Genomic DNA, 13,283 nt, shown 5'->3' with positions numbered 1-13,283 from the left:
ATTCCAATTTCCTTCACTCCGTTACATGAAATTACTTACGAAAGATTTTATCAGCCATTGAACTAGCTTCATTCGGCATTTGCTACAATTGGTTCCAGGTACTAGAGAACTTAGTTCACTGTGCTGATCTGAGCAATCCTACAAAGCCTCTTCCATTATATCGACGATGGGTTGATCTTCTGATGGAGGAATTCTTTCAGCAAGGTGACAGAGAGCGTGAACAGAACCTAGACATCAGCCCAATGTGTGACAGACACAGTGCCACAATTGAGAAGTCTCAGGTTTGTAGAGAGAGAGAGAGAGAGAGAGAGAGAGAGAGAGAGAGAACATTCACAATGATGCTAAAATGTACATCTGCTTTCAGGTTGGCTTCATTGACTACATCGTGCACCCCTTGTGGGAAACTTGGGCTGATTTGGTACACCCAGATGCACAAGACATCTTAGATACACTAGAGGAAAACCGAGATTGGTACCAAAGTATGATACCACCGAGTCCACCTCCAGCAGAAGGAGGAAAAACAGAAGGAGAGCAGGAAGGAGAGGAAGATACAGAAGACAGTGGCAGTGAACAGAGTGGGGCGGCTGCACCCAGGCATTCTGGACAACCAGACAGAATTCGCTTTCAGGTGACCCTAGAGGAAGGAGAAGGAGAAGGTGAAGGTGAAGGAGATGAAGCAGCAGCAGCAGGAATGTGACGGAGGTTCCTGGGACTCTGCAAGAAGCTGCACGAGAAGGTGCAGCAGTGGTGGCGAGTCAGACAGTGAACACTGTCACAGTACGCCACACGATCTGTCTGCTCTTGTATCTTTCGTATTCTTCATTTCTTACTCTGGTCTTTTATTTTGTATTACTTGAGAAATGTAAGCATTTGAAAATGTTTTGAGCCTTCTGGAGGCTGATATGAAGAGAAGCTACCAGCAAATAAGAAAATGTTGTAATGAATGTACAAGGTTACCATCTGAATTTTGTCAATGTGTATGGCATGTGTAGAGCAAAGTACTAGCTAATTTGAGGATAGCTGTTTCTCTAGCATTGTTATCCCACTGTACAATAGCAGCTGTACTTATGCAGAAACATGTATTGTTGGAGAGGAGTGAGAAGACTACTTTATAAGCAGGAAACTAAGAATTGGTAAAGCGGTGAATTCAAAATTCTGGTACCAAAAGTAGGAGAATAGTCATATACCGTATCTTTGTTTCCTTGTATTTTAAAATACTGTTGCAAATATAGAGAGATATTATAATTTATTAAGTGTGTAAGCCAGTAAAGAATAAAACTTATTGTAAGTGAAGTAAAATAACCACAAATGCAGTGGAGTAGGCAGCTAGACTGCAGATAATTTCAACAAATAAGTATTTGCCAACCATTGGGTTCTGTCCTGATCTCTGATTATTCAGTACAGTTTAAGTGTGATTCTCAATGCAGTCAACAAAACATATCTCTTTTTTAATCTTGCCATTTATGTCAGGGACTACCTGAAACCTACTGCTTACTTGGCCCTGTGATGGAAATGGAAATAGTGTGTTTTCAACATTTTCTGTAAATGTTGGGGAATGAGGGGGTGAATGCGAGAGTGAGAAAGGGTAAACAAAAAAGAAGAGGGAGAGGAGAAGAAGATACAAAACATAAATTACATAGCATTTGTTTTGTAGCTGCTGTGATAATTTGTATTTGACATTGTTGTCACAGCAACTGTCTTTTCAGTTGTGAATGTGACACTTCATAAATGCAACTAATTTTTATATCTGTATATCTTTTGTGTTGTTTTTATAATGTTTTCTCATATCACTTGAGAAGTAAAATTAAGATTTATTTCAAACTGTCCACATGCTGAGACTTTACTACAATAAGGAAGACAGTCCAGCTGGCATTGTCACTGTGTGAAAGACAAAGAAGGCTCTGGCAGGTTCAGTGCTTCTTTCAGTATGGTCAGAGTACAACTGTTTGTTTCACAAATATGCTGAAATCTAATAAATGAGAATACTTATTTGTTGAAAGTGTATGTGTTAACAGTACACACAAAACAACTGTATCATTTTCAGAGGTCTGCTAATTTTTTTCAGTCACCACATTAAATACAAAAAGTGAATAAGAACTTCAGCTAACTCATCAGTATTGTATTGTCATTTCTCTCAGCTTTTGTCATCTCTCACTTGTTGTCCTACCTGTACACTTTCTGTGAAAAATTGGAATACAGCCCTTTGTCCATCATACTTCTTAATTTCAACTAAAAGGTGTTATTTAGCATATTTTGCTATAGAAGGGATATGTGATGTGCATACTACATAAAATTTCCAACAAACTTTCAGCTATAGGATTAAAAATTATTTATCATTATTCTACTGCTATGCTTTTTTAGCCAGATTTGTGTAAACAATAGCAGACTAAAGCATACTAGGTTGAACATTATCATAATATATAGTTTGCTCTTGTCTGATGATTCTGTTGTCATTATTTTTCTTGTGAGAGACTCCTTACCCCCTACTCAGTTTCCAATGCCTGTTTCCTTTAACTACTTCACATATACTTCACCATTTCCTTAATATACCTTGGTGCCAGTAAGACAAATTTTCCGCTAAACAAAATACAACTTAATATATGGAAGGACTAAAATGTAAAACTTGTAATGTTTAATATGAAAAAATTAAATTATGGAATTAAAATTAAGTGTTGGTATTTGCCTTCAGAGCATTATCAACACCCACTTTCTTCACGTGATGTCATGGATACTGGGCCATTTGGAATTAATTCAATAAATCTGAAAGTGAAAACTGTGGTATCACAGAAAGTACTGGAAGTTTGTGAATATTGAGTATATCTAATTTACAGAAAATCTTGTCAGTCAGTCTATCTCTCACATTCTTTTAAAGAAATGGAACAGTCTGAAAGCTGGGTTTCTTTCTATAAAGGCAATCAGTAATGCAGAGAACTGATATATTTCATACAAGAATTTATATGTCTATTCCCAGTATCTTGCAAATGGTGGTTAACCACTGATTACAAAAGTATGATCGGTGTGAAAGTATTTAAAAATGAGAGCACTTTCCCAAAATGCCCATTCTCTCTCTCTCTCTCTCTCTCTCTCTCTCTCTCTCTCTCTCTCTCTCTCTCTCTCTCTCTCTCTCTCTCTCTCTTTTTCTCTCTCTCTCTCTCATGTGTGTGTGTGGTATGTTTGTCAGACTGCAGGAACGCTGGACGTTACTAGGCAGTGATCTAAAATACTGAGGAACTCTTTCACAAAACTTAGGACATGGGGAAAAGCAGGGTTTCATGAAAAATCTATAGAAAATATTATTGTGTGTATGTTTGCAAAAAGCAGTAATGTGTAATGTTAATTGTAAGTGTAGGCACTGGTGCTTCACTTTCATCTTCACCAACATTATTATGTGTGTGACTATTCATAAACATCTGTATGGTTATTTATTGTAATTACTTTGTTGTTATTAAATTGTTATATTGTGTTTGTAATATATATTATCTGCTTGTGTTTCACTTTCTGTAATGGCACATAAGTTTGTAACACTATTGTACAAAAACTAAAGATAACTTTATTGCCGAAATTAATAAACAGAGATTGTGTATGTTGTATTTAGATCTGTGTATAGAAGAAGAGGAACACACTTTCCCAGGGTTAAAATGCTGGTTTCTTGTAGGAGAACATTTTGCTCACATTTTTGTGTGTGTTTCTTCATTTCGTCTATGTGCAAATGTAAATGTTTACATATCTGGAACAATTTCAGATCTGGATGCTTTTTTTACAGTTTGCTCATGATATTTATTGTCATCATTAAGTAAATTGTGAGTGTCTACAGTACATTATCGCAGAATTAATAAATACTGAAAATAAGTAAACATTTTTGTTTCTTTCTGTGTGTCCTCACTGACTGAAAACAAACTTTTAAACTCTAATAATTTCTTACATAAAATATTTATTGCTCCAGGACATATCGATGTTAAATGTGTATAAACACCATACATTTCATTGTTGAGATATTCAAGAGTTAGGTCAACATATACCAAAGTCTTTTTTAATAATGAATAGAAGTGTGTAGAAGAACAAGAAATGTCATAATTCACAAATAAATTCAAAAGAAATGAAACTTATAACTTTATTGTAGGATGACAATATCTGTATAGCATTAGTTCATAATATTGTGTTTCATCTATAGTCTTACTGCAGCTGTTTTTCTGTTAGATACACAGAAGCTAGTCATTGGAACTAATGTGTTTGTGTGGCAGGATAGACATTTTTATATGTACAGAATGAGAAAGCTACTGAAATAAACATGAAATTAATTTAGAAACTGATTTGATGGATGGTGATGTATTATTATTTCAAAAGCATGGCAAATAACCACAAAAATGCAAGAAATGAATAACAGTAGTTTTCCTTCTAGAAACCAGCTTAAACAGTTAGTGTGTTGATATAACCATTTATTGTGTATCTGTGCAACTTTGTTAAAATCATTTTTGTTTACAATTTGTTTTAGATGACTAGCATTGAAATTTTGCTAATATTTGAATCGGGGAGTATGTAATTCAAATGGTTGATATGCCATAATTTTCAATGTGTCTCTCTCCATGTAACTTGCTTTTTATTGATACATTATTTACTCATATGATATTTATCACACATTACAAATGTACCTCAAATTCATGTAATTGTGTGATAACGTGTAGATGGCAATGTTGATGTTACTGGAGGAACCCTAGTCGTTATCAAGTAGTGTAGATTCACAAATCTCCCAGAACAGTATTATGTTGCCAAAATATTAGCTGCGTATGTGTTACCACTGTTCCAATAGTTAACTGCACTGGTGTTTTGTGACTTTTCGTGATTTATTCATGTTTTACTTTTCAAAAATCTATTTCTCAATATTAAATATTCAGCTGGCAACAATGTTATATATGCACAATATAATCATCATGCATATGCAGATGCCTTTCAAAGCACAAATTTTTCATTACCATATAAGTATTATGTTCAGATGTGTATGAGCATGTGGAATCCATATGCAACATTGCCATTTCATGTAACAGTATGCAGTTCTGAGTTCTTATACTACTATCAAAGACCACATAATTTCAAGCAGTTTTGTGATACAAAATTGCGCTAATTTTTGTTTATTCTGTTCTTTTAAACTGAATTTCAGACATTGTAGCATTTGAGTATAAAAGCACTGCACCAGTGCAGCCTGAGACAAATAATAAGTGCTGATGAAATTATATTTGTATTGTATTATATGTATTTATATATATATATATATGTGTGTGCGTGTATATGTCTATTAAAGGCGTAAGTGAAATACTACTGGGCTTATATACCTGGCAGGCAGGAAACAGATGTTGCAGTCACAGAGAAATCTGTTTCATAATGTGCTATAAAAATTTCAGATATTAATTTCAGCATTTATTATTTAGTATTCAGATAGGGTATAACCATTTGACTGCTATATCAGAATGTTCTCTTTTAGCTCATATATTTTTGTAATAAGTGACTAATTTATGCTGCAATACAGTGAATATTGTGTTAATCCTCTGTCATAAGGAACAGTATATAACTACATACACATGTACACAAATGCTCTTACAGTGCTGCTACTGAAACTGTCACGACTATAAAATTACAATCCACTCTTAAAGTATTTCAGTTAGAATTTGTTGAACATGCGTGCATTAGATTAATCAAGAATTCTGCAATACTCTCATGTGAGTGCATTGGTGTATCATCCGCATTGAACACTATTACAGAAATTATGTTTGCTTTAGCTCGAGGGAGAACTTTGCAGCATTTCAGTCATCACTTAGGTAGCAACAGAACTTAATCCAAATGAATAAACTTACGTTTTTTGTTAATATCACTACAAAATAGTTATTACTTAGTCCAAAGTGAAATGCTCTGTGTCTATCACATCCATTATCTGGCATTGGCTACTACAGAATTATTATTTCCAGTAATGCTAATAATCTCAAGAACATGAATGCGAAGACTAAAATACCATTACAAAATTACTTAAGCATGGAGGAAAGTAGAAATAGTTTTAATGTTTTAACTCTCAACGTAATTTTTAAAATTAATAGAATCAGTTGTTGGTGCCTCTCTTTACTGAGTTTTCTTGTGAGGTATTTTAAAACCCCTAGCTAACAGCATTTTCATCTTTTCAAATATATTTCTGAAGTCACCTTACAGTAAAGCTTCCAGTTCATATTTATAATTTATGGGCCACAATAGTTATTACTGATTGACTGCTATCTTTGCATAAAGTATTATAGCTGCAACCCCTGCTTTATTTCTTTTCTGCCATAAGAAACAAGAATGGAAAAAAGTTTCTCATAAAATAAGAGAAGTAAAATCATAGCACTATCCATAAGAACCTATAACATTCTCGGAGGCATGTTATGACATAGTTAGTTTTCAGATAAAACAGATCATAGGTCAGTCATTAACTGTACCAACTCCCTCAGTCACTGGTGTGTGTGTGTGTGTGTGTGTGTGTGTGTGTGTGTGTGTGTGTGTGTGTGTGTGTGTGTGTGTGTGTAGATGTAGACTGTTCCAAGCTGTATCAACTGTGAAAGGTATATCTTACCTCTGATAAACTAAGCAATGTACAAAATAAGAGATTTTCCTTGTTTGTACCAAAAGAGATTTCAGTTTATGTAGCTCACTTCCTCTGTCAGATTGCAAATATGTAAAAGAAAATGTTTAGCTATAGTTGTTCAAATTTCACTGTGTAAAATAGGAAGTAAATGGTGTTAATAGTTTTGCTTTATAAAAGAATACCATCCAATGCTCTGTCTGAACCATGTGAAAAATAAAACTTTATATAAATGGTAACATATATGAGACTATGAAGTAAAAGCTAATGTCTGTTGGAAAGAGCTGTACACCTGGCTTAAAAATATTTAGTTTGTGTCAGAGGAATACATTATGAAATAGTGGCATTAATTTGCCTCATGTGATTGTCATTAACCAACCTTCTTCCTATTGTATGTGAAACAATAAAATTGAAATGTATGCTGGTTTTGGTTTCTGTTGTAAAACTTCAATGTGTCACTGTTGGTATGAATACCTCACCTTATGTGCAGCCCAGATCAGTCAATAAATCAGAATTGAAGCTTGTATATTTGTTCCTTTATTTCATGTACCTATTTACTCTATCACACTTTTATTCCTTTTTTTACGTGCGAGAAAATTGGGAAGGTTTGGAAAACAGCACTTTGATTGTAAGTTTTGCATAACAAACCTTTTTTGTTTCATTTTGGCCAAGCCATTAATTAAGTCTTCCCAGAAATAACAGCTTAGGTTTCCAGAATATTGTTGTAGTGTCATGTGGTAGAATATAGCATCCAGTTTAACTTCATAATGATTTTTGAAGTACAGTTCTGTATTGAAACTGGATGGAGTGATCTCTGCTGCATAAGCACAGTCAGAACTCATTCTTAGCAAATGTATCACTCTGCAAGCCTGAGCAATAATCATTATTTTGTATATGTGATTTGAAACAAGTTTATAGTTGTGTGTCCTATACAATATCATGACATGATTAAGTGTCATCCTTGAGGGCTAAAGTGAGATTTTTGATGCCACACAATGTTTCAGCTGTTTTTTTTTTTTTTTTTTTTTTTTTTTTTTTTTTTTTTGAGAATAATGTGGATTTTTAGTCATGAACAACTTACAGCCTACTGTTTTGGAGAAACGTTTCACTGAGGAAAAAAGAAATCGTGGTATAAAGACACGTAATAAATAACACCTAATGTTTCCTTAACAGCAGTGTGTGAAGAATTCTAATACAGCGAGTCCCCATGGTTAGCTCATCAGAGATAAACCAATGTGACACCATATTATCTGTGCATCATTCAAATAATAACAGCCTCACTGCACATTTATTTTCATGTATAGTATGTTGTCAAAATCAATTACAGGTCAAAATCAATATTAAGTTTTAAAATATTACCATTCAAAGGAAAAATAATTTTCACAATATGTTACACAGCCATAGTGTGCTGCAGGACTAACAGAACTGAAGCATACAAAAGTGAAAATCTTTGCTAATTCACCCAGTAACATAGAGTATAACATGTAACAAAAAAAATTTAAAGATAAATTTAAATCTTGCTGCTTGACAGCCATTTCTAACTGACAGAAGAATGTCTTAACATGTAATACTTTGTCATGGAAAAAGTTACAAGCTGTTGTACTAGACTGTTCAGGTAACTCAGAGAAGATTCATATTTATGTGAGGACAAATTATGTTCAACATTCCATAGGGTTTGAGCATTGGTCCTATGCTCTTCTTGCTTTTTGTGGAGGAACTGCCATAAACAGAGGTTACTTTGGGTCAATTTTTGTTTTCTTTTTATATGTGGCAAGAAAACAAAAGATAGTGGTAGAGATAAAATTCCAAATACATTTTTCTAGTATTGTCAAATACTTACAATAAGTCAGCCACTGGAAAAAAATTACATCTATAACTGTGGTGCTATTTAAGAAAAGTTGGCCAATGTTACCCGCACTTGTGGCTAGTTTGGCCCACCCAGTCATTTATTCATGAAAAAGTGGTAATATGATTTTGGGATAAAGTGAACACAATGAATTTCTCTAGAGTAAATGTTCAGGAGCATGAAGAACAAATGAAACACCAAATTTTGGAGGTAAGGACAGTTAATAGTTTACTGTATTAATTTCTGAATAAAGTTAATATACAAGTGTTGTACATTTCATCAATAACTATTTCCAAACAGAATATATCATATTTGAAGGAGTACTGTATGGATATGAGCCTTATTACACAAATTAAAGAAGTTCTTGTGCTTGAAAATAGCAACACTTTTAGTCATATTGGAATGATAATTCTTATAAAATCCTTCCAAAGATAAAATTGTCTATCTTTTTGTTCTTGCCACATTCTGTAGGGCTTTGTCTTTCCCATACAGTTCATTCTAGGTCCCTCATCACTCACCTCAGTCCCAGTTCCAGAATATTCTTCTCTGACATACAGAACTGTAGCATAATCTCCAACTGCTTTGTTTGTGGTGCTGGACATCATTTTGCACAGAGAAACTTTCAGAATCACCATCAAATTCCAGCATCACTTCATATGCCATTTGGGAAAATTTCGGTCCACCGGTTTTTCAAGAATGTGCACCATTTTACAGCAGTGTTCAATAAATTACCCATATTTAATTTCACACAATGACAGTTTCTCATCTTTTTACCTAATACTGACAGAACAAAAAATTACGCTTATCATATTTTTAGCTTAACTAATGTTAAACCTCCAGGCAGAAGCTACTGAGGTCTAATTGCTGTTAAAATATTTACGATCAAAATTAAGTTCAGTGCTGCCAACACAATGTTACCTCGTGGAACTTGCAATCTCCCAGATCATTCTTAATACATAGTAAATGCATACTGCCTTGTATACTATGCGCTAGTGATGTAATTCTAATGGGAATTTTTTTTCTTTTTATTTTTATACCACTGGACTAAAATTACCTGCACAGGGCCAAAGTAACCCCAGTTCGCATTATCATTTTATTTGAATCAGGTGATAGAATCAGTTCTTTTGGAAGAGATTTTTTTTCACAAATCTACCAGCTCATTAAATTTTGTAGAGTCCAAAACAGATTTCCTTTGGCTGAAATTCTGTATCACTCTTAGAAATACGGTGGTTTTTTTTTTTTTTTTACATAGAAAAATCATAATTTCTGGCTATGCTTACTGATGACTAATTAAACTGGAAAAAATATTTGATGCCACCTACAACATTTAGGTTCAGTCTGTATGGCATTAAGAACAGCTTCCTGCTTTGAGGACATAAAAAACCAGTAAGCTACACATTTTAATTCATTGATTTCCTACAGAATAATATTTTGGATATTCTTTACATTAGTAAAGATAATTACACAAAAGGAAATTAACTGTGTGAGGTGGAGGTTTGGTGAGCGAAGGGGGAGGGAGGTTGACTCTTGTGTTGTACACAACTGTGTAAGCAGCTGGGGTTATGTACTATCCACAGCCCCCAGTATTCATTCACCAATTAAATTTGTGGTCAATAACTCATCTGAGTTCAACAACAGGTATTCATGAATATAGTTTTTTTCTGAATGGGAGCAATCTGCCACACTGTCAGACATTTGTCAGACTAAAACATATTTTTACAATGCCTTGACAACCTCTGCAAAGTTACAAGCTGTGTAGCTATTTTCAAGTGAGTGTAAAACAGGCCTATAGACCACATGTAATGTAATTAAAATACAAAATATAAAACAGCCAATGGTTGGAATAAAGAGGACTTATAGTATAATTAACTAGATGCTCATACTTTGGTTGCACTCCAAGTTTTCACCAAGTTGTACAGTACTAAAAATGTAGCAGGTTGATTTAGTATCCAATAAAATTAAACACAAGTATAATCAAAAATGGTAGGCACACAATGAGGGAGAACATCATATAATAAAATATTTTACATAACTTATATTAAAGACATGACATGAACATGAAGTGTTTGTGCAATACAGCAGTTTCTTATGGTTAACTGGTCAGAGATAAACTCGAGGGGGAAGACTTTCTCTGTGAATCATTGAGATAATGTTGTTGTAATTTCTTCTAAACCATGAAAGTAACTAAAATGACTAAGCAGGAATGGCTAAAGGACAAATGTAAGGATGTATAGGCACATATCACTACAGGAAAAATAGGTGGCACCTGTACATTAATTAATGGGGCATCTCGAGAAGAGAGAAGCCGCTGTATGAATATCAAGAGCTATGATGGAAAACCCATACTATGCAAAAAAGGGAGAGTTGTAATGTGGAAGAAATACATAGAGGGGCTATACAGGGGAAACGAACTTCAAGATGATATTACAGAAAGGGATGAAAAAGTAGATGAAGGTAAATGTCGTGTGACTAGGGCCTCCCATCAGGTAGTCCGTTTGTCGGGTGTAAGTCTTTTGATTTGATGCCACTTCGACGACTTGTGCATGGATGGGGATGAAATGAAATGATGATGATTAGGACAACACAACACCCAGTCCCTGAGCGGAGAAAATCTCCGACCCAGCTGGGAATCGAACTCAGGCCCTTAGGACTGACATTCTGTCGCGCTGACCACTGAGCTATCGGGGGCAGACAGTAGATGAATGTGAAATGGGAGATATGATACTGTGAAAATAATTTGACAGAGAAGGCTCCATTATTCTGTTGGAACTACTGCTGTCCTTTGGAGAGGTAGCCATGATGAAACTATTCCATCTGGTGTGCAATATGTATCACGCAGGTGGAATACCCTCAGACTTCAAGAAGAATGTAATAATACCAATTACAAAGAAAGCAAATGCTGACAGATGTGAATATTACTGAACTTCAACTTTAATAAGTCTCAGCTGCAAAATACTGACATGACTTCTTTACAGAAGAAGGGAAAAGCTGGTAGAAGCTGACCTGGGAATGATCAGTTTGAAGTCAGGAAAACTGTAGTAATGTAGTAACACGTGATACCATACTCACCCTACGACATCTCTTAGACGAAAGTTTAAGGAAGGGCAAACCTACATTTAAAGCATTTGTAGACTTATGGAAAGCTTTTGATAATGTTGACTGGAATACAATCTTTGAAATTCTGGAGGTAGCAGGGGTGCAATACAGAGAGCAAAAAACTATTTACAACATGTACAGAAACCAGATGGCAATTGTAAGAGTGGAGGGGGCATAAAAAGGAAGCACTGGTTAAGAAGAGAGTGAGATGGGGTTGTAGACTATATCTGATGTTATTCGATCTGTACGTTGAGCAAGCATTAAAGGAAAACAAAGAAAAATTTGGAGAAGGAATCAAAGTTCAAGAAGTAAAAATAAAAATTTGAGATTTCCTGATGAAACTGTAATTCTATCAGAGACAGCAAAGGTCTTGGAACAGCAGCTGAATGGAGCAAACAGTGCCTTGAAAGGAGGATATAAGATGAACATTAACAGAAGCACAAAAAGGGTAATGGAATGTAGTCAAATTAAATCAGGTGATGCTGCGGGCATTCGCTTAAGAAACAAGGCACTAAAAGTAGGAGATTAATTTTTCTAGTTGGCCAGTAAAACAACTGATGATGGCAAAAGTAGTGAATATATAAAATGTAGACTGGCAACAGCAAGAAAAGAATTTCTGAAGAAGAGAAATTTTTTTACGTTGAATATAGGTTTAAATGTTAGGAAATTTTTGTTCAAGATATTTCTCTCAAGTGTAGCCCTGTATGGAAGTGAAATGTGGATGGTGAACGGTTCAGACAGGAAAAGAATAGAAACTTTTGAAATATGGTGCTACAGAAGAATGCTGGAGACTTGGATGGGTATGTCATGTGGCTAATGAGAAGATACTGAATAGAATTTGGGAGAAAAGGAATTTGTAGCACAAATTGACAAGAATGGATTTCTGAGACATCAAGGGGTCACCAATTTAGTACTGGAGGGAAGTGTTGGGGGTGAAAACAAAAAAGGGAAAAAAGAGAGAAATACAATGAGCAGGTTGAAAAGGATATTGGTTGCAGTAGTTATTTGGAAATTTAGTAATTTCTTGTGGCACAGTGGCCTGATGCAAGTCTTTCTAATGGACACCACTTCAGCGACTTGTGTGTCCCTAGCCTACCCCAGAAAGGGGACCTACTGTTTAATATGGAATCTGAACCATGTACCATTTTATGGCTACTCCTGACATCACTGAGAGGTGAGTGCTAGGTTAAAATGAAGAATGAAAAATCCATGGTCCAACTGAGATTTAAGCCTGTTCTCAGGCAAGCACTTTACTACTAGACCACCAGGCTGAAATGAAGAAGCTTGTACAAGATAGAGTAGCATGGAGAGCAGCATCAGACCAGTCTTTGGACTAAAGATGACAACAACAACAATGTAAAAATGACATAGTGCAATGTATGAATGGTAGAATAGAGAATAAGGATTATAATTTCTTTATTCTCTGTGCAGTATTCATAGGAAGCTCATATCTACCTTTCCCTTATCTTAGAAATAACTGATACTGTTGGTAATTACATGTTGTTACAACAACAATTAAATGTGAAAAGAGTATTTTGACAATTTTGTTTCACATACTACACTATCATTAAATAAAATAAAATTTATGTGCAGTTTCCTATCTTCCACCTTAGCAACAGCAGTAATGAACAAACATGTGGGTAAGATGGTGAACAATAATAATTAAATATTACAATATGCTTGTGAATTTTTTAATTTTTTATTTATTTATCTTTTTACACATCATGCTGTAATGGATACACG

General features: G+C 34.7%; 1 protein-coding gene across 2 annotated transcripts in view; it reads left to right on the top strand.

The window, feature by feature from the left end:
* Nucleotides 1-7,124, top strand: part of LOC126470633 (cAMP-specific 3',5'-cyclic phosphodiesterase-like) — a 929,897-nt gene extending 922,773 nt beyond the window's left edge. For both annotated transcript variants that reach the window (XM_050098609.1, XM_050098610.1), the window contains 2 exons: nt 99-281; nt 365-7,124. In XM_050098609.1, coding sequence (XP_049954566.1) covers nt 99-281; nt 365-697 — 516 coding nt within the window. In that variant the 3' untranslated portion in view covers nt 698-7,124. The remainder of the gene's footprint in view (nt 1-98; nt 282-364) is intronic.
* The last annotated feature ends 6,159 nt before the right edge of the window (nt 7,125-13,283 follow it).

This window comes from Schistocerca serialis, chromosome 3 (assembly GCF_023864345.2).
Source record: "Schistocerca serialis cubense isolate TAMUIC-IGC-003099 chromosome 3, iqSchSeri2.2, whole genome shotgun sequence".
Taxonomy (NCBI): domain Eukaryota; kingdom Metazoa; phylum Arthropoda; class Insecta; order Orthoptera; family Acrididae; genus Schistocerca; species Schistocerca serialis.
Note: the sequence above shows the minus strand (reverse complement) of the source record. Positions and strands in the feature narration are given on the sequence as shown.